General features: G+C 22.8%; 3 protein-coding genes across 5 annotated transcripts in view; 2 read left to right on the top strand and 1 right to left on the bottom strand.

The window, feature by feature from the left end:
- The first annotated feature begins 105 nt into the window (after window positions 1-105).
- Window positions 106-4640, top strand: LOC122501038. The gene is made up of 4 exons (XM_043610265.1): window positions 106-307; window positions 424-838; window positions 2867-3065; window positions 4133-4640. The coding sequence occupies exons 1-4, from the start codon at window positions 294-296 to the stop codon at window positions 4210-4212; spliced, it is 708 nt and encodes a 235-aa protein (XP_043466200.1). The 5' UTR covers window positions 106-293; the 3' UTR covers window positions 4213-4640.
- The window catches only part of LOC122501037 (mitochondrial 2-oxodicarboxylate carrier-like), a 21435-nt gene continuing 4240 nt past the window's right edge, over window positions 4252-21446 (bottom strand). Inside the window, exons 1-6 of one of the 3 annotated variants that reach the window (XM_043610262.1) lie at window positions 16073-16135; window positions 5939-6045; window positions 5786-5848; window positions 5361-5660; window positions 4789-4931; window positions 4252-4544 (exon numbers count right to left, since the gene is read on the bottom strand). In XM_043610262.1, coding sequence (XP_043466197.1) covers window positions 4424-4544; window positions 4789-4931; window positions 5361-5660; window positions 5786-5848; window positions 5939-6031 — 720 coding nt within the window. In that variant the 5' untranslated portion in view covers window positions 6032-6045; window positions 16073-16135 and the 3' untranslated portion in view covers window positions 4252-4423. Of the gene's footprint in view, window positions 4545-4788; window positions 4932-5360; window positions 5661-5785; window positions 5849-5938; window positions 6046-10326; window positions 10558-16072; window positions 16136-21446 lie in introns of those variants that run through there. The other 2 variants (XM_043610260.1, XM_043610261.1) reach the window with 2 other exon arrangements.
- The window catches only part of LOC122501049 (prolactin regulatory element-binding protein-like), a 5914-nt gene continuing 635 nt past the window's right edge, over window positions 16168-21446 (top strand). Inside the window, exons 1-2 of the mRNA XM_043610280.1 lie at window positions 16168-16408; window positions 18886-19593. Coding sequence (XP_043466215.1) covers window positions 16168-16408; window positions 18886-19593 — 949 coding nt within the window. The remainder of the gene's footprint in view (window positions 16409-18885; window positions 19594-21446) is intronic.

The raw sequence follows: 21446 nt of genomic DNA on the forward strand, positions 1-21446 counted from the left end.
AAGGTAAGTTTTCAAATATTCCACTTTTCGGGCCTAATGGCGCATTCCGATTGGCTGAGAAATGAGAATAAATTCCTTTGAAAACTCATGCTGCTAACTTCATTCATATTAAAATAAAAAATATTTATTTCTTTCATTCACTTTTTTTTCTAATTTATAAAGTGTAAACAATCACTGACGTAAACATTAATATTATTAAATTTGTAAAAAAAAAAGTGTCACCTCCAATAAGTGCTTTAAAATACGAATAAACTTTCTATCTAATTAAAGAGAAACATAATTATTTATATAAAATGGCAGAGCCAAGGTATGTATTTAAATAAATTAAATATTGAGATTGATTTTCAATTAGAACTCGTGAAAAGTGGATTGAACGATTCTAATAATAAATGAAAAATATAAATAATTTATTGTATTTTAAAGTAGTCAGAAAAGAAGACCGGAGCGAAAGCCTCGCACGTCTGGAGCGAAACCTTCAATGTTCGGAAAGGACGTTAGATCACATCTTCGTAAAGCGAAATTTAGAAATAGTCGTAAAAAAATTGACGAGACAGAGGAGGAAAAGGAAGCAAGGATACAGAAGCACTTGCCTCCCCCTCAACCAAAAATACATTCTTTTTCCGACGAGGAAAACGAAAGAAACGAGGAATCAGAGGAGGAGTTCTTAAGTTATGTCAAAGCCACTGTTTCAGATGACAGAACGTACAATTCCAAGGACGATTGTTGTTCGGGCTGCTGCAAATCTTGTGGACTTTTGTCACACGATTTGACGTATTTAAAAAATGATACCAAGTCCAATGTTCGTAGGGAATTTGAAGATAGTAAAACACAGAAAGATGTATGTATCCTTGTCATTCGAAATTCTCTTTTTTTTGTTCGTTTTACTTAATCAATTTCTTTACTGATCAATTCTATGTGAATTGATCTAATAAAAAAAATTAGATGTTCAAATGCATACAAATTCTATAGAAAATTTTCTATTTTAGATTTTATAATTTTTATACAGTGAATTTTAAAGTATTTTTCTGTACTTTTTAGTGCAGAAAATTTTTTTAGGTAAAACGCTTTTAATTCCTCTTTTTTGAAAAATAAATCTTATTTTTCAATTAGTAGGTAAAAGTAATAAATTTTTTACACGAATACATTCGGACAAATGGTTATTTAATATAAAATTCACTCCAACGTTTCAAAATCAAAACGATTTCCTCTTCAGGGAGTCAATAAATAAAATGTTTTACATTACATGTCGAAGAAATTAAAATTTTTTTGCCAAAAATTGGAATGTGTCATTTGGAGTTAGTAACAACCCGGAAACGTAATCCATGGTCAAAAACAATTTATAAATAATAAAAACGACAATTTTCAATTTTTACAGAAACTACCTCATTTTTTATTATTTTTTAAAATTATTTTCATTGGAAAGCTGAAATTTTTTCCAATCTTCTATCTATATTAATAATCATTGTATTCCGATATAATCTGTTTGTCAATTTGATGTTAGTTGTTTGCTTTTTTGTTTTCTAACTTTTGAAATAATTTTTCTTTTTAAATATTTTCAATTTTAAAATTAGTGTTTTAAAAATCATTAAATTCTTGCAAAAAATGTTATTATTTATGGAAATAAATGAATTGTCGCAAAGGATTTTACTAAAAATTTTAAAAAATCCTAATTAAATTCTTTTGAAGGATTTTTTCGAATTTTTTTTTTTAAATATTGGAGTTTCTTTAATTATTTTTATTGAAAATTTTGAAAGTAATCGAATTTTATAAACAATTTCTTTCAAGTTTTTAAAATAATCTTGTTTCTTAATAATTGAAATTTAACATTTAATTATTCAATTTTATTAACATTTTTAGAAAATAATAAAATTTTTAGAATTTTATTACAATTTTTTTTGAAAATAATTAAATTCGTTTGAAGAATTTCTTTAAGCTCTTTAAAAATAATTAATTAACAATAAATAATTTACAAACAATTTTTGTTACTGAATCGGTATTTGTTTTAATTTAATACGTAAAAACGACTTTGATCTAAAGCCCCCTTTGTTCTAATTTGACAATTTTTTAGTACTAAAAAGTAAAATTATAAAATTCATTTAAAAAATTTAATTTAAAATACTTTCCAAAATTTATTTCTTTAGACTTGTTTTTCCATTTTTATGAATTTTAACAATAGCAGAGTTTTTTTAATAAAAAAATAGTGGAAAATTAACAAATTTCTAGAAATTTTACAAACATTCTTCTTTTTAGTATCCTCTGAAAGTACTGAAAACAATAAATTATTATTGAACTTATTTCTTGGAAAAATTGTAATTGATGTTTTTAAAAAAATTATTTGATTTTTTGAATATTATGTACCTATTATTTAATTAAAAAACTTTCGAAGAATATAAATTTTGTAATATTTATTGAGTTTAAAACAATTAAATTTTAAACAATAAATTATTATTGAACTTATTTCTTGGAAAAATTTTAATTGATTTTTTTAAAAAAATTATTTGATTTTTTGAATATTATGTACCTATTATTTAATTAAAAAACTTTCGAAGAATATAAATTTTGTAATATTTATTGAGTTTAAAACAATTAAATTTTAGACGAATTTTAAATAAACTTTCTTTTTCTTGAATAATAATTAAATTCTCGAAGAATTTTCTAAAAATTATCAAAAGTAATTGATTTAGTGAAGAATTTTATTTAAAAATTCTAGAAAATAATTGAATATTGGAAGAATTGCTGTAAGAATTTATAAAAAGAATTAAATTGCAAAAGGTTTTAAAGTAAAAATTAAAATAAAATACTTTTATTATTTTAACTCTTTATTGAAAAATAGATTATATGTATTAAATTTAATTATTCTTTTTAGGATACAGAATTGACAATTACAGTGAGTAATGAAGAAAGAACAGAAATTGATGAGAAAAATGCTTCTGGTGATTGTAAAAATGATAAAACTTCGGAAATTGATAACCTTGAAGATGAATTAGACACTCTTTTAACAATGGATGCACCGATTTCAAAAATTCCTATGCTTTCTCAAGTTATTTCCAAATCGAAAATAAAAGGTAAAACTATTTTCCATTAATACTTTTCAATTTTAATGTTAGTTAATTAACTTTTATTTATATAATTTATGGATTCCAAACAATATTGAATGAATTAATTAAAGTTAATTGTTTGTAATTTTTTACATTCGTTTTTTTATGTTTAGTAGTAATTTTTACGAGGCCTTTATACGGTTTAAATAATTATATTAAATATATTCTATTTTAATGATTTTCAATTTAATTATATTTTATTAATTATGTATATTCAAATTGTAGGAAAACAACAAAACTAATACAATCGGACAAGTAGTTTTTAATAAAAATTTGCTTTAAAAATCTAAATGATTTTTTTATTAGGGAATTTATCAAAATAATGCAATAAATAAAATTAATTAAGATGGATTAATAAAAAAAAATTTTTTTCTACTTTTAAACGAACTAATAGACGCTTTTTTAAAATAAAAATTAGTAGAAACAGTAAATTTAAAATAAAAATATATAAAATTAAGAAATTAAAAATAAAAAAAATAAATTTAAAAGACACACAAAATTGTACCTAATGAATTAAGAAATGAAAAATAATAGAAAATATATAAAAAGGAAATTAAATTTGAATTTCGAAAAGTTGGAACAAATTTTTATTATAAACCACTGGCCTATAGGTTAGTTGAAAAAAATGTAAATAATTAGGCTGCGTCTACAATAGAAAAAAATAATGTGTAATTGGTAGTGTAATGTGTATTGTTTTTGGCATTGACAACTGTCAGGGGCAATTACACTATATATTACACAATTTTCTACACATTATTTATTCTGTTGCAGACGCAGCCTTAGAACAAAATTAGTAAAAGTAATTAAATGAAAATCAACTAATGAAGGTGTTTCTTTTTTTCAAACAAAAAATATGTTATGCAGATCAAAGAAATTCAAAAGTAAATTTACCTTTAGAGAAACCATTTGTTTCTTCTATATTTATTCTCAAAGTACAAAAATATAAAATTTTTTTCAATCATTTTACAACATTTAACTATTTTTAATTTATTCTAAAGTATAAAATAGATTGAAAAATTACGTTTTTTTTGTAGAGCCTATGTACACATTTGGTACTGTACCAACAAAATCTGTGGATCTTGAAAATTGGCTTGAAACTGTTTTGGATGTTTAGTTCTCATTGCACCGAATTCTGTGTTTCAGAGTTATTTTGATGTTTTCTGTGTGAAAAGGAACACAATGTTTTGGTGATATTGAAAAAAGTGTATTTGTTCTTTTGTTTTGTTTTCTTTTTTCGACGAATATGCAGAAAGACTAGTTCGATTGTCCGATAACATTGAAACGTCGTCAATTACAATTATTGTGAATAGAAAGAAAGATAGTATTTAATTCTTCAGCTTGACTGTGAGGTAAGCGTGCATGTAGTCATAGACAACTAACATTATTGCTCCGCCAGGACCTAGTCGTAAAACTTTTGGTAATAATCCTTTGTAAAGGGCTCTGAATCTGTTGGAAATATTTGAAAAATTCATATTTTTCTATTTTACTTCAAAAATAAAAATTAATGACTAAGTAATAAATAATTTTAAATTATTAATAAAATTGGTATTCGAAGTTTTTTTGTGCAAATCATCCTACAGGATTGCCACAAGTCATAGAAATCAGGGAAAAGTCAGGGAAAAACAAAATAAAATTTTTGTGGCAACCCTGTCCTAAAAGATTTACAATTATATATTTTTAATATACATACCCTTCTTGTCTATAAACAGTAGCGATTGTTCTTAACGTTCCTCTATACTCATTATTTTGTGACCCTTGAATACGACTTTTGGCCACGTCGAATGGAATATTTAAACAAGAGGCCATTGTTCCAGCCGAAAAACCAATGCCGACCTAAACAAGTTCCAAAAAATATTCATTCCGGTAATTAGGAATAATTAAATTAAGTAATACATATTACGTATAATCAGTGACGCAATTAATGATTAAATTAATTATTTTTATATTCTAAGCGAGGCATTCTATTTCAAACTGATTTTCAAATGAAAATAATTGAATTCTCGAAAATAATCCAAAAAAAAATTGAATCAATTAAAAGTTTTGTCAAATTTCATTGAAATAAATTTTTGATAGTTGAAAGAATTTAATTCTATTACATTCAAAACTTATTTTGAAATATTAGTATTTTTGAAGAAAAAAAAAAAATTACATTTTTTAAAAAATAATACATTTAAAAAAAAAAAAAAAACTCTATAAACTTGATAGTTGAGAGTTCGAAAAGTTAATAGAAATAGGTACATATTAAATATTATTAAAACGTACCTTCATTAAAAAATTCAATTTCGGATCGTTGCTCACTGGAAGATAGCCTTTAACGGAATGATAAAATCCTAAGTAAACTAAATTAAAAACGCCATTTCTCATAACTGTTGCACTTAATCCCTTATTAAGACCATTAAAACCAAATCCATTTTTTCTAATAATCTCTCTTGTCACAGCGAACGTCGATGGAGTTTCAGTCATCTTCTTACGATTCGACTGCAATTGCACTTTAATAACTTCAAATGGATTTACGAATATACCTTCCGTCATGCCAGCGAAAAATCCAGCCAATGCGAATGTCTAATTGAAAACACATTTGAATTGTTATTATAAGTTATGTTCTCTATAATCTGAGATAAATGAAGATAATATGAAAACTTTTTCATTATGGAAAAAATATATGAATAAATAATTATATTACTTACTATGGGAGTTGGAGCACTGGCACCAAAGAGGAAAAGCGGTTTATATTGCTCGAAAGAAAAGAACTGTGAAAAAAGGTAATTTTACTCTTGTCTGTTTAAATTTAGATTGAATACTGAAATTATTTTAATTCTTTTCTATTAACCAATTATTACCTTCACGGCTCTTTTTGGAGTTTCAGATAAAATTGGCGGTAATATTCCTTTCCAGAAAGAAGCGAGGCCTTCATTTTTGTACATCTTTTTCATACAGTCTCCGATTCCTGAATAGTAAATTTTTTCAATTGACATTATTCTAGAGTTTCTTTCTCGCTTTTATAGAATATCATTTTATAGAATATCATTTAAAATGCAGTTTTAAAAAGAAACGATGCCAATTCAGGAGAAAATAATAATCGGAGTTGCTACAAAAATTTAATTTTGAAAAAAATTTTGAAAAAATTTTGAAAAGTTTTTAAAAAATTTCAAGTACAAACTTTTTGGAATTAAATAACTTATAAGAATATTTAACAGAAAACATGAAGAAAATGATCACTCCGAGTCTTCGACTCAGAGTAATCAATTTCTCCATGTTTAATAATAATTAAAGATGACCGAGTGATAAAATCATTATTTTGCATTATAAAAATATTGATACTGCAACTTCTTTAAAATTAATTTCATAATTTTTATTCAATTATTATTTTCTACAATTTTAGTAATTTTAATAATTTTTGATAAAGTTTTTTGAGAATTCTCAAATCCATTAATTATTCAATTTTACGAAATTTCGATTTTTCGAAAATTCCTTAATTACATAAATATATTTTAGGAAATAAGAACTTTAAATAATTTTAAAAAAGTCGAATTATCAATCAATTTTTTTTAGAAAATTCTACGAGAATTCAATTATTTAAATAATAAAATAATTTATTGAATATTTTAATGTTTCTTAAAATCAAATTCTCATAAAGAATTTTATTAATAAATTTTTAAATAATTGAATTCTTTTGACGAATTTTAATAAAATTTTTAAGAATAATTACATTTTTCGATGAATTTGATTTAAAATATTGTATTAAAAATAATTGAATTCCTCTGAAATTTTTATTATTTATGAAAATAATAACAATTGAATGTTTCTTAAAATTGAATTCTTATATAAGATTATATCATCAAATTTTTTAATAATTGATTTCTTTTGATGAATTTTAATAGAATTTTTCAGAATTATATAAAAAAAATTATATCTAAGAAACAATTTTTTTCTCAAAACTAATGCTTAAAAAGTAGTAAAAATCAAATTTTTCATTAGGCAATTTTTTGTGGATGCAAAAATATAATTTCTTCAAAATTACACATGAGAATTTCAAAATCTATGAATTTTTAGGAGAAAATACATTATAATAATCGTAAGTTTCCTTTCCGTTAGCAAATTATCTGCATTCATTTGTTTGTTTTAAAAATTAAATTTTGTGGGTTAAGTATTGGCATTTTTTATATATTTTTTAATGTCAAACCTTTTAATGTGGAAAATACTTTACTTATTCAATAGTCTCGACTCTTTGGTAAAAAATCTAAAATTATCGAAAATTATCAAAAATTCAAAAAACCGAATTTCTTAAAATTCAACATTTTTTCTCTTTTTTTATGGGATTTAGCTTCATTATTTTTGTGCTTTTGGAAAATACTTTACTTATTTAATAGTCTCGACTCTTTGGTAAAAAATCCAAAATTATCGAAAATTCGAAAAAATTCAAAAATCCGATTTTCTTAAAATTCAACATTTTTTCTCTTTTTTTATGGGATTTAGCTTTATTATTTTTGTGCTTTTGGAAAATACTTTACTTATTTAATAGTCTCGACTCTTTGGTAAAAAATCTAAAATTATCAAAAATTCGAAAAAATTCAAAAATCTGAATTTCTTAATATTCAACATTTTTTCCTCTCTTTTATGGGATTTAGCTTTATTATTTTTGTGCTTTTGGAAAATACTTTACTTATTTAAAACTCTCGACTCTTTGGTAAAAAATCTAAAAGTATCTAAAATTGCAAAAAAATTCAAAAATCCGAATTCCTTAGAATACAACATTTTTACCTCTCTTTTATGGGATTGAACTTTATTATTTTTGTGCTTTTGGAAAATACTTTACTTATTCAAAACTCTCGATTCTTTGGTAAAAAATCTAAAATTATCAAAAATTCAAAAAAAATTCAAAAATCCGATTTTCTTAAAATTCTACATTTTTTCTTCTCTTTTATGGGATTTAGCTTCATTATTTTTGTGCTTTTGGAAAGTACTTTACTTATTAAATTGTCTTGACTCTTTGGTAAAAAATCAAAAATTATTTAAAATTATCAAAAATCCGAAAAATCGAATTTCTTAAAATTCAACATTTTTTCTTCTCTTTTATACAATTTAGCTTTATTATTATTTGAATTTTTATTCATGAGAAAAAATGGAAAACTGAAAAAATTTAGAAACTTTTAAAAATTCCAGGCCTTTTTCATGATTTCCCTGATTTCCAGAAGCCTTTTAAAAATTCCATACCATTTCCATGATTTCCATGATTTCCAGATTCTGTAGGAACCCTGCTTTTGTCTGACTTTCTTCTAAATTATCGAATTCAGTGATTTCTGGGGTGAATTTGGTTGAGTTGTAAAATAATTAATTTCTATTTGAATTCGTTTTTTTTTTGAATGTAGAAAATCTGATGTTAATTTAATTCTTTCTTTGTTATGCACGGCAAAAAATATTTAGCTGGATGAACTACAGATTTCACTTTAGTAGCGAAATTTTTCAGTGCTTCAATTAATACTTTTGTTATTCTAGAGAAACTTATCGCTATTTCAAGTAAAACTTTTTTCAGTGTGTAATAATTATTATTTCTTAAAAATGTATTTAATTTAAAATGGCTTTATAAAATAAGCAATGCAAAAGATGACCCAGATACTAATTGTAATTGTTCTAGCCATAGTTTAAGTCTAGTAATGTAAATTCTATTTAAATTGAGACCATTGAGTCAAATTATTTGAATTTTAGTTAGTTAAATCTCTTTGTTAGATTATAATAATTATTTCTTTAAAATTTTTTAAATTGTTTAAAATAACCAGCCCCATACAACATTCCCGCGCGCTTGCGCGCGGATAGTTTGGCTAGTAAAATTAATTAAAATTAGGTCAAAATGTTTTTTAAATTTTATCTTATGACCACGATTTTATTTTTCACAAAAAATTACAATAATAAAATTTTACGGAATATTTAATATTTTTTCTCCATACACTAATAGTTAAAAATATCGGTACATCCTCCCTTTAATTAGTTAATAAAAGAATTTTTTTTAATTTTGAATCTGAAATTTTTTAAAAATTGAAGTTGATATTCGAAATAAAAAATTTTATACCAAAAAGAGAAATCTTCAATTAACCAACGTCAATACTAAATAAATATAATATTACAATGTCGTCAATATTATAATCAATGATTGCAATTTTTCAAAAATTTGACAATTTTTTAAGCGTTAAATAATTGTAATAATAATTAATATTATTATATTTTAGATTTTATGCATTTATCTATTAAAGATCAATTTTCTTTAAATTGAGATAAAATTGACGTAGATTTGATGAAAGACAAAATTTTTCAATTTAATGATAAAATGTAATTGAAAAGTAGATAATTTAATAATATATTCTAATGTTCGTTATAGAACAAAAAAATTTTACTTTAAATTAAAAATGTCAAAATTTCGTAAAAATAAAAAAAAATTTTTGTATAAATTTATACCCTATTAAAAAAATTACGTGTGATTACGGATGATTACTTTTACTAGGGTTAAATTTTATTGTTCAACCAAAATATAATTACTTTAACTATTATTCATTTTACAGCTCTCGGTTAAAGTATTTTATAAAATATTTTGAAAATATAAGTTTGAAGAATTTTAATTGCAAATTCTAAAAATAATTAAATTCTCGAAAGTTTTAATGGAAAATCTTCAAATAAAAATTAGAAAATGGTAAATTTATTGAAAATTATCTTCAAAAAATTAATTTAGTACTGACAAATATTATCGTCAAATTAATGTCAAAATTATGTCAAACTGACGTCAAAAAATGATCAAAATGTGAAATTCAAAATTTAAAAAATATTTTTTTTTTAATTTTCTAAATTTTTCATTTTTGTCAATTCGAGAAATTAATTATACGAAAATTTGACGATCAATTTGACATAATATTGATGAGCCATTTCTGTTTGGGTATGTTCTATTTTGGTTCTGTTATTCGATTACAACAGTTTACGTGGAATTGCTCTATTGAGAGATACCACTGTAGATGTATTAATTTTATTATGAAATATTTCAATTAAGAAGTTTATCGCTTTAGAAAAAATAGATTTTGTTTCCTTTTTTAAAATTTTTTTTCAGTTAATAACAATAGTTAAGTGTGAATCGATAATTTACTAAAAGTTTTGAATAAACAAAAGGCATGAGATGACGAAGACAAATTTTGTGAAATTCCTAATTTCATTGAATTTAACCGAATGACCATTATAATATACTCACCAGTATAATATAAAGGATCAACTTTATTTGTTTTCACTTGAAGTTGAAATCTCGTCTTCACGAGATCCATTGGATGCATAATGCAGACTTCCACAAAACCTGCCGAACCTCCGGCTCCGATTTGAATAACCGCTTGTTTAAATAGACTCGACGATTTTGAATTTGAATGCGACATTTTTAGTTTTCTTCTTCACGAAACTTAAACTATTTTTTTCCAATTTGAAATATATTTCGATTTTTTTTTTGGAAAACGTTATTGTTTTAAAACATTTAAAATTCAATATTGTAAAGTTATTGGTGTATTCCACGTCAGTTCAACACAAAAAATTTTATTAGGTTTTGGGATTCGGTTGAAATTGGGTAGATTATATCCTCTGGTGGTAATAAATAAAATCCCCAAGCGATTTTAAAAAATTTCAAAAATTGGCGGACATATTGGATTTTTAATTTTTTTGTACTTTTTTTTGAAAAATATATATCTGTGCTTGTTCTTAACGGATTTTAGTTTATGACCTCTTAAATATTGTTCGTATTGAAATATACTTTTATTTAAAAAATTAAAATTAAAAAAATTATTTAAATTTTTTGTTTAAAAAATTAATTTAATTTTTTGAAAAGCCATAGAAAAAATATGCTACCTTCAATTTTGATCATTTTTTTACCATTTGTAGACATAAATGTGTTGAACTTGTCCTGAAATTTTCATCGTGGGACAGCCAGTAGTTTTTGAGAAAAAAAATAAAACGTAAATCCTCGCATAGCGCTGTAGCGCTCAGTTTTAATGCCGCACGATTGTAAATGGAATTTTAATGAAAGTACGAGTTTTGATTAACCCTAGAACTAAAATATGATTTTTTTATAGACTAACGAAAAACTGGGGTGGTTTGGTACCCCAGATTTGAAACAATTGTAAAAGGTTACCTTTTTTGTAATTTTTTTAATTTGTCAACAATGTGGTTAATTTGAAAAAATTAAACGGATTTTCAAAGGTAAATAGAGACAATTTTATTTTGATTAAGGCAACTTGAAAATTTAAATATTATTTACAATATATACAAATGTTAAATGATTTTAAAATAGAATAAAAATCATTTATTACAAAGGAGGTTTCTATTTTTTACGGGGGAGTTTCCGAGGTCTTACAGTTTTTCTTTATTTACCTTTTAAAATCCGTTTAATTTTTTCAAATTAGCCACATTGTTGACAAATTAAAAAAATTACAAAAAAGGTAACCTTTTACAATTGTTTCAAATCTGGGGTACCAAACCACCCCAGTTTTTCGTTAGTCTATAAAAAAATCATATTTTAGTTCTAGGGTTAATAAAAACTCGTACTTTCATTAAAATTCCATTTACAATCGTGCGGCATTAAAACTGAGCGCTACAGCGCTATGCGAGGATTTACGTTTTATTTTTTTTCTCAAAAACTACTGGCGGTCCCACGATAAAAATTTTAGAACAAGTTCAACACATTTATGGCTACAAATGGTAAAAAAATGATCAAAATTGAAGGTAGCATATTTTTTCTATGGATTTCAAAAAATTAAATTAATTTTTTAAACAAAAAAATTAAATAATTTTTTTAATTTTAATTTTTTAAATAAATTTATATTTCAATACGAACAATTTAAGAGGTCCTAAACTAAAATCCGTTAAGAACAAGCAGAGATATATATTTTTAAAAAAAAAGGTACAAAAAAATTAAAAATCCAATATGTCCGCCAATTTTTGAAATTTTTTAAAATCGCTTGGGGATTTTATTTATTACCACCAGAGGATATAATCTACCCAATTTCAACCGAATCCCAAAACCTAATAAAATTTTTTGTGTTGAACTGACGTGGAATACACCAGTACAAAGGACAAAAATATGTTTTTCGAAAAATTTTCGAAAGAATAGGGTAAGTGCGTCAATTGCTGCGGGTGCTTCAGTTTCTGCGGCATTTTAATAATTTAAGTGAATACATTTGTTCAGGGCACAAATAATTTTGAAATTTTTTTTAAAAATTACTTAACGATGTAAGTTTTAAAATAGATATAGGAAGTATATACCAAAACTTAATATTTATGTATTTTATTTTAATTAAAAGTTGACGTGTTCAAGGTTTTATTTATTTTCATTGCTAACTTTGCTGGCGGTGCAAAAATACCTACATAAAAAAGGCTTTATTATTGTTTTTAGACTTAAAAGGGTTATTATTATGATGATTTTAGATAAAGAAAACCTTGTTTTAAAAGAAAAATTAAACTTTACTTTATTTTTGTCTGTTATTATATTTTATTTTTAAGAGTAGTAATTAACACAGAATTTGGGCTTGATTTAATTTCTGCGCCCTCAGAAAATCAACTAAGACTGGTTACAATAGACTATCTATTTTGAAAAAGAGCAAGAAAAAATTATGAAAATGAAAGAAAAAATGAAGATTATGGAGGAAAAACTAAAGAAAATTTAATAAATACATAAATTAATTAAGGAAGAATTCTGTTATTAAGTTTTAACTAAATGTTTCAAAAATGTGATAATTCAGAAATTATTTGTTACTTTTGTTAATATATGATATATATTTATTTTTAATTTTAATAAATTTATATTCTATTCAATTAAACATTGATTAAAATCATTGTCCCATTTTGATTTCATAGTAGTTTGCGGTATTATACACATAAACACGAAATTATGCGCAGAAACTGACCCACAGGAATTGAATTCGCGCAGCAACTGATGCGCAGCAACTGACTCAAACGCGCAGAATTAAACGCATTGAATATTATTTTTAATTCATTAAATTTATTAAAATAAATTATATTTTAGAGATGTTATTTATTGTAAACATATCTTAATAACACAAACTACAAATTTAATAAGACATAGGGTAAGTGTACTAATTCCTGCGGTATTTTGGTCAAGACGTCTTTTAACTATAAAATATAATTTTTATATTGATCAAATTGAACTTATGTCTTATTAAATTTGTAGTTTGTGTTATTAAGATATGTTTACAATAAATAACATCTCTAAAATATAATTTATTTTAATAAATTTAATGAATTAAAAATAATATTCAATGCGTTTAATTCTGCGCGTTTGAGTCAGTTGCTGCGCATCAGTTGCTGCGCGAATTTAATTCCTGTGGGTCAGTTTCTGCGCATAATTTCGTGTTTATGTGTATAATACCGCAAACTACTATGAAATCAAAATGGGACAATGATTTTAATCAATGTTTAATTGAATAGAATATAAATTTATTAAAAATAAATATATATCATATATTAACAAAAGTAACAAATAATTTCTGAATTATCACATTTTTGAAACATATTTAGTTAAAACTTAATAACAGAATTCTTCCTTAATTAATTTATGTATTTATTAAATTTTATTCAGTTTTTCCTCCATAATCTTCATTTTTTCTTTCATTTTAATAATTTTTTCTTGCTCTTTTTCAAAATAGATAGTCTATTGTAACCAGTCTTAGTTGATTTTCTGAGGGCGCAGAAATTAAATCAAGCCCAAATTCTGTGTTAATTACTACTCTTAAAAATAAAATATAATAACAGACAAAAATAAAGTAAAGTTTAATTTTTCTTTTAAAACAAGGTTTTCTTTATCTAAAATCATCATAATAATAACCACTTTAAGTCTAAAAACAATAATAAAGCCTTTTTTATGTAGGTATTTTTGCACCGCCAGCAAAGTTAGCAATGAAAATAAATAAAACCTTGAACACGTCAACTTTTAATTAAAATTAAATACATAAATATTATGTTTTGGTATATACTTCCTATATCTATTTTAAAACTTACATCGTTAAGTAATTTTTAAAAAAAATTTCAAAATTATTTGTGCCCTGAACAAATGTATTCACTTAAATTATTAAAATGCCGCAGAAACTAAAGCACCCGCAGCAATTGACGCACTTACCCTATTTAAAAACAATTTTGACAAAATTCTTAACGAATATTCAATTATTTTCTAAAATAATGAAAATTTCACAGGAATTAAATTATTATTTTCAAAAATTTTAGAAAAAATTCTCGACAACATTTCAATTATTTTTATAAATAGCAAAATTCTTCGCCGAAATTCAATTATATTCAGGAATCTTAATAAAATTCATGACAAAATTCAATTATTTTCATAAACAACAATATTCATCGCCAGAATTAAATTATATTTAAAAATTAATAAAATTCATCGTAGAAATTCAATTATTTTATTTATTTATTTATTTAACAAGTATACGGGACAAGCCCTTTCGTACATAGTACTCTTACAATCTAAAAGTTGAAACCGCAACTTATATTATACAATATTAACTGTGTAATCAACGCTAGGTAGTTTTAACTCAAAATTTTTTTTCAAAAATTAAAAAAAAATTCTCGTCAACATTTCAATTATTTTTATAAATAGCAAAATTCTTTGCCGAAATTCAATTATTATTTTCAAAAATTTTAATACAAATTCATTACAAAATTCAATTACTTTCATAAATAATAGTATTCATCACAAGTATTCAATTATTTTCAAAAGTTTTAATAAAATTTATGGCAAAATTTCAATTATTCTCAAAAAATTTTCTTTATTCAATGATTGTCATTATTCTACTATTTTAATAAAATTTTCCAAAAGAATTTAATTATTAAACAAAAATTTTAATAATATTCTACACAAACATTCAATTATTTTTCAAAATAATAATATGTAATTTCAAAGGAATTCAAAAAAACAATTTTAACAAAATTCTACACGAATATTCAATTATTTTCTAAAATAATGAAAATTTTACAGAAATTCAATTATTAAAAATAGAATTTGCATAAATTTTTTCGAAAAAAATCAATTGTTTGCAACTTTTTTTTATAAAATTCTTCGCATTAATTCAATTATTTTCAAAAAAAATTCAATTCTTCGCAAGATTTCAATTACTTTTAATACAATTTTAATCGAATTTCTCGAAATATGTAATGATTCTTAAAATTTTTATTAAAATTTGTGGAAAGAATTCAATTATTTAAAAATTTGTTGATAAAATGCTTTATGAGAATTCAATTTTAAGAAACATTCAATTATTATCATAGTTTTAATTAAAAATTCTATGAAACTATTTTTTTCAAAAAGCTTAATCCAAATTTTTAAAAATTATTTCAAGTTTTTATTTTCTAATGTATATTTCGTAAAATCGAATTGTAAAACTATCAATTTTGTAGAATTAAGTTTTTTTTATTTAGTTTAATTAAATTTTTTTAAAATTATTTGAAGTTTTTAGTTTCTTTTGAAGTTTTTTTATTTTTATTTTTATTTTTATTTTCCGAATAATCGAAATTTCATAAAATTGAATTGTAAACAAATTTATTTTAAAATTATTAAAAATAATTGATTTAAAGAAGAATTTTATCTAAAAATTGCAGAAAATAATAATTTTTTAATAATAATATTCTTATACCTAATTTATTGAATTTCAAAAAGATTTGAATTTGAAATTTTCTAAAATCTTCATTTCTATGGAAAAATAATAATAAATGATGAAATATTTATTTAAAAAAGAAGTAATTGATGTTTTTAAATAATTTTACAATTAAAGAAATTCGTAAGTAATTTTTGTGGCAACCCTGAATAAATATTTTTACAAAGATTAATAACAAAAAATACAATATAGTTACAAATTATAATCAAGAAGTTTGATTTATATTTTATTTTTTAAAATTCTATTGAATTTTGTTGAATAAACCGAAAATTTACAAGTTACCAAATGTTTTACAGGAAATATTTGAATTGTCACACGATGGTTATCAATTTATTGCCGAAGAAGTGACTCGTCATGAAACAGGACCAAGTGTTGTGATGAATTGTGCTACATTCAGTGATAAGAAAAGATCCTGGATTGCAGCTGGTCAGGAGAGTCACTGTCAATTATACAATGTACATTCGAAAATCATCACTGTCGAGAATGGCGAAATTCCGAAAAAATCTGCTAATTTTAATTCAGGTCTTAGGCAACGAAAACAGAGTGAAAAAAGTGATGAACAATCGAATAATCACGAAAGAATAGAAGAAGTTAAAGACAATAATTCAAATTTCAAAAGTAAACGATTACAATTAATTATTAAACCCATGGACAGTATACAAACAGATTTCGGGTGAGTAATAATTATGTAAATTTTGAAAATAGAATAACAATATACTTTTGAAAAGATAAAACAAACTTAAAAAAAAATTTTTTTCTTGAAAACGCATTGTCTCATTTTTAAATTTTAGATAATTTATTAAAGAAAGTCTCAGCTTTCTAATCAAAATAATAAAAAAATTTAAAATATTGGTAGTTTTTGTAAAAATGGAAAAATAAGATTTATTTTTGAAAAGTGAGATTAAAAAATTATTTTTTGACAAAAGATATTTATCGTTAAAAACTATACAAAAAATGGTTTAAAATTCACTATATAAAACTTAAAATCTGTCAAAGTTTTGTTGAAATTATATGGATTTGAAAATAAAAATTTAGCTCTCCATAATTTACATAATTTATTTATCAAAAAGTTAACAGTATTTTAGAATTTTATTATTTGAATAAAAAACAAGTTTCCAGAGTTTCAGGCTAATTCTAGAAAGTAAACATTTTTACTTGATCGATTCACGTGGAATTGTCATTTAATTACACTAATTAGAAATATATCACTTTTTATGATAAAACTTCTTGTTTTCAATTTTTCTTTTTAAAAATGTATGGAAATGACTTTTACAAAACTAAAACTCTGACAATAAAGGAATGTAAATTAAAATTAATTTCAAATTCATTCAAATAAAGTCATTTCGATACATTTCTTTTAAAGAAAAATTGAAATCAAGGAGTTTTATCATAAAATGTGATATATTTCATATCAAACAATTGATTGTATTTTAAAAATTTTTGAATTCTTTTTAAATTTCTCTCTTATCATTCAGACTAGCATAACTACACGTGCGTAAAATTTTAATGGCCATTGTTACTTTAAAAAACTTTCTGCGTTGTTTTTTTTTTAAATTAAAACAAAAATATTTTAATTACAATTTTTAAAAAATCGAATTTTTTCACAATTTTTAAATTAAATTATTCAAGAAATTTAATATTTTTGTCAAATTAATATTTAACTGTTACTTATTGTTTTTTATTAATTTTTCCATAGAAATAAAATTTCAAATAAACAAAACCCTTTCAAATTTAATTATTTCTAAAAATTACAACTGCAATTCTTTCAAAATTTAACTCTTAATAAAATTTTTGAATAAAATTACTCAAAACTTTAATAATTTTTAGAGGAAAATAATATATTTCTTATTTTTATAATAAACACTTAAATATTATTCTACTTTTACAACGATTAAAATTTTCAAAGATTTCAATATAAAAACATTTAAAAACTGTTGTTTGTTAAAATTCCTGTTATAACGTTTCTAATATTCAATTATTATTTACTAAAATTTCAACTGAAAATTTTTTAAAATTAATTCTTATCAGAATTTCAAAAATTTTAATGTTATTCTTCGCAAAAATCTAATTATTTTCATAAATAATAACATTCTTCGGAAGAATTTCATTATTTTATAAAATTTTAATAAATGTTTCCATACAATTCAATTATTTTTTTAAATAGTAAAATCTTGGAAAAATTCAATTTTCAAAAAAATCTTACGAAAGAATTCAATTTTTTTTTCATTCGTTATAAAATTTTTCAAAAGAATTCAATTATTTTCTAAAATTTTAATAAATCCTTCCAAACAATTCAATTATTTTTATAAATAGTAAAATTCTTTTGCAACAATATTCAATTATTTTTAAAACAATTTTAATAAAATTTCATGACAGACTTCAGTTTTTTTTAGTTTTTAATAATATTTTTTGAAAAAAATCAATTATTTTCTAAAATTTTAATAAATCCTTCGAAACAATTCAATTTCTTAAAAATTTTTAATAAAATTTTTCTAAAAAATTCAATTATTTTCAAAATTTTCAATTAAAATTATTTAAGAAACTCCATTATTTAAAAAAAAATTCAAAGAAATTCTTCAAAAAAATTTAATTAGGATTTTCAAAAATTTTAATAAAATTCTTTGCAAGAATTCAATTATTTTGAAAAATAATAAAATTTCTCACAAGAAGAATTCACCAAAAAATTTTGAAAAATAAAAATAAAAAAAATAAATGTGTTTTTCTTAGAACCAAAATCTTATTTTCAAAAATTTCATAAGTTTAAAATTTCAATATGTACCAAAGTACAAAAAAAACAATTTTTGAGTTTTAGATTTTCTGACCCTTAAATATTTGAATCCTAAATTTTAAATTTGTATTTCGCAATTTTACTATTTTGGCGACAAAATCTTGATAACAAACACTAAAATTAACCCTGTACCAAGTTTGAGTAAAATTGATTGTAATATATGAAAAAATTGAAAATTTTGAATTTGCGAATTTTTAAAAAGGTACCATAACATTAGTTGTAAGCAATTCATAGACAAAAATCTGATTTTATTCATATAGATAGGAATTTTAATGAACATATGTAATTTTACTCGTATTTATTGAAGAATTATTTTCTAGACAACCGGAACCACTGCAAAGAATCGTGCGACTTTGTCCAAAAGGAGAATTAATGGCCACCGGAGGCACAGACGGACGAATTAGACTCTGGAAATTCCCTGAACTTATCAAATTCCACGATTTAGAAGCTCACACAAAAGAAATCGACGATATAGATTTTAATGCCGAGGGTAATTTACTGGTGTCAATAGCCAAAGATGGAAAAGCCTTTGTTTGGGATATAAAAAGTGAAATGAAAAAAAGAGAACTCACTTGGAATGTGCCTGGAAATATGAAATATTTATACAAAAGATGTCGATTCAGGGATCCCGATGAAAAAGTTCCTAAAACACAATTATTAACATTGTCGAATGCAACAGTTGGGAAAAATCCTAGTTTCCTTCAACTTTGGAATGTCGATGCCGGTGTTATTATGAAGTCGGTGCCATTTCAAGAGACACTGTCAGCGCTGGCAGTTTCCGATAATGGAAGATTGGTAGCTGTGGGAACAATGTTCTCTGGCAGTGTCGACATGTTCATTGCATTTAGTTTACAAAGAGTTCTTCATATTCCTGGTGCGCACAGTATGTTCGTCACTGGTCTTGAATTTTTACCCACCAAAAATGATGGTCCAACGATAACGAGCAACGCTGAAGCGGCTGTTGTCAGCATATCCGTTGATAACCGGATTTGCATTCACAGCTTGCCATATAGATGTAAGTTTTCATTTTTATCACAGGCGAAAGGGGATTAATTTTAATAATTCTCAAGATTTAAAACTGCCTTGCAAAGAAAAACGATACACTACGGACGGTAATAGTGCGACCTCTACTTTTTTCATGACTACATGCCTCGGATATTATACCATTTTCGACTTTTTCGACTTTTCTTCCGAATATTGCAATAATTTTTAATATAAAATGCAACTTATTTTCGAAATTTACCATTGAAAATAGTTTCAATAAATATTGAAATTTTGTAATAAATTTAATTGAAAATAATTGATTTTTTTAAAAGTGTTTTATAGAAATTTTTAAAAGTCAACTTTTGAAGAATTTTAATTGCAAATTTTGAAAATAATTGAAATTGAATTCCTCAGAAGAATTTAATATTTAAAAAAAATTTTAATATATATTTCGAATAGATTCAATTATTTTCTAAAATTTTAATAAATCCTTCGAAACAATTCAATTATTTTTATAAATGGCAAAATTATTCGCAAGAATTAAATTATTTTTATAAATAGTAAAATTCTTTGCAGTAATTCAATTATTTTCAAAACATATTTAATTGAATTTCTCGGAAGAATTCAAATATTTCCATAAAATTCAATTATTTCCTAAAATTTTTAATAATTTCTTCGACACAATTCAACTATTTTTATAAATACTAAATAAATTTTCAAAATTTGCAATAAAAAAAAGTTTCAATAATTGAAATTTTGTAAAATTTAATTGAAAATAATTGATTTTATTCAAAGTGTTTGATAAAAATTTTTGAAAATAAACTTTAAAAGAATTTTAATTGTAATATTTGAAAATAATTGATTTCTCAAAAATTTTAATGAAAAATCTTCGAGTGTAAATTTCAAAATGTTAATTAATGAAAATTAGCTTCAAAAAAATTATATTAAAATATTTTTGAAAAAAATAATTCTTAGAATTTTTTGCATTCTAATTTTTTTAAAATTCAATTATTTTCAATATTTTCAAATACAAATTTCCAAAAATTCAAATACGTACAAAAAATAATAACATTAGAATTTTTTACAATTATTTTTAACATTTTAACAACATATGAACTTTTTAGATTTATTAAAATTTTGGAGAAATCGTGTTTATATTAATAATTAAAATTCTTTAAAAATTCAATTATTTTTTTAATAGAATTTACCAAATCTCAATTGTTTGGAAATTTTTCAATTCTATATAATTGAAAAACTATTATCTTTCACAAATTATTTTAAAAATATTTTTGAAAAATTAATTTTAAGAATTTCTTTATTATAATTTTTTGAAAATTAATTAATAACTTAAAAAACATGAACAGTTAGAATCATTATAAAGAACTGGATTTTTGTATTTAAATAATAAATCTGTTTATATTGTGGCCTATTGTCACAATATGAACAGATTTATTTGACAAAAATTAAGGTCCTGAAAACATTCTAAGTTGTATTTAAATAATTGAATTCTTTAAGAACTTTCGGAAAAGTATTAAAAATAATTGATTTCAAGAAGAAGTTTGATTAAAAATTGTAGAAAATAATGGAATTTTAAGAGAATTAAAGTTGTAATTTTTAAGTTATTAAATTTCAGAAGGTTTTAAATAGAAATTTTTTAAATTTTATTTCCGTATAAAAACAAACAAGAAGTATTTAAATATTTATTTAACGAAATGATTCAAGTTTTAAATAATTAAATTTAGAAATCAGTGAAAGATCAGAAGAATAAAAAATTAAATTTTTGTGATGACACTGAATTAAATAAACGACTATTTCGACTTTTTTTCTATTTTAAATCGACTAAAGCGACTTTTTTTATCGTTAAAGTCGATCCAAGGCCTGAAC

This window comes from Leptopilina heterotoma, unplaced genomic scaffold (genome assembly GCF_015476425.1).
Source record: "Leptopilina heterotoma isolate Lh14 unplaced genomic scaffold, ASM1547642v1 Lhet_198, whole genome shotgun sequence".
NCBI classification, from domain to species: Eukaryota; Metazoa; Arthropoda; class Insecta; order Hymenoptera; family Figitidae; genus Leptopilina; species Leptopilina heterotoma.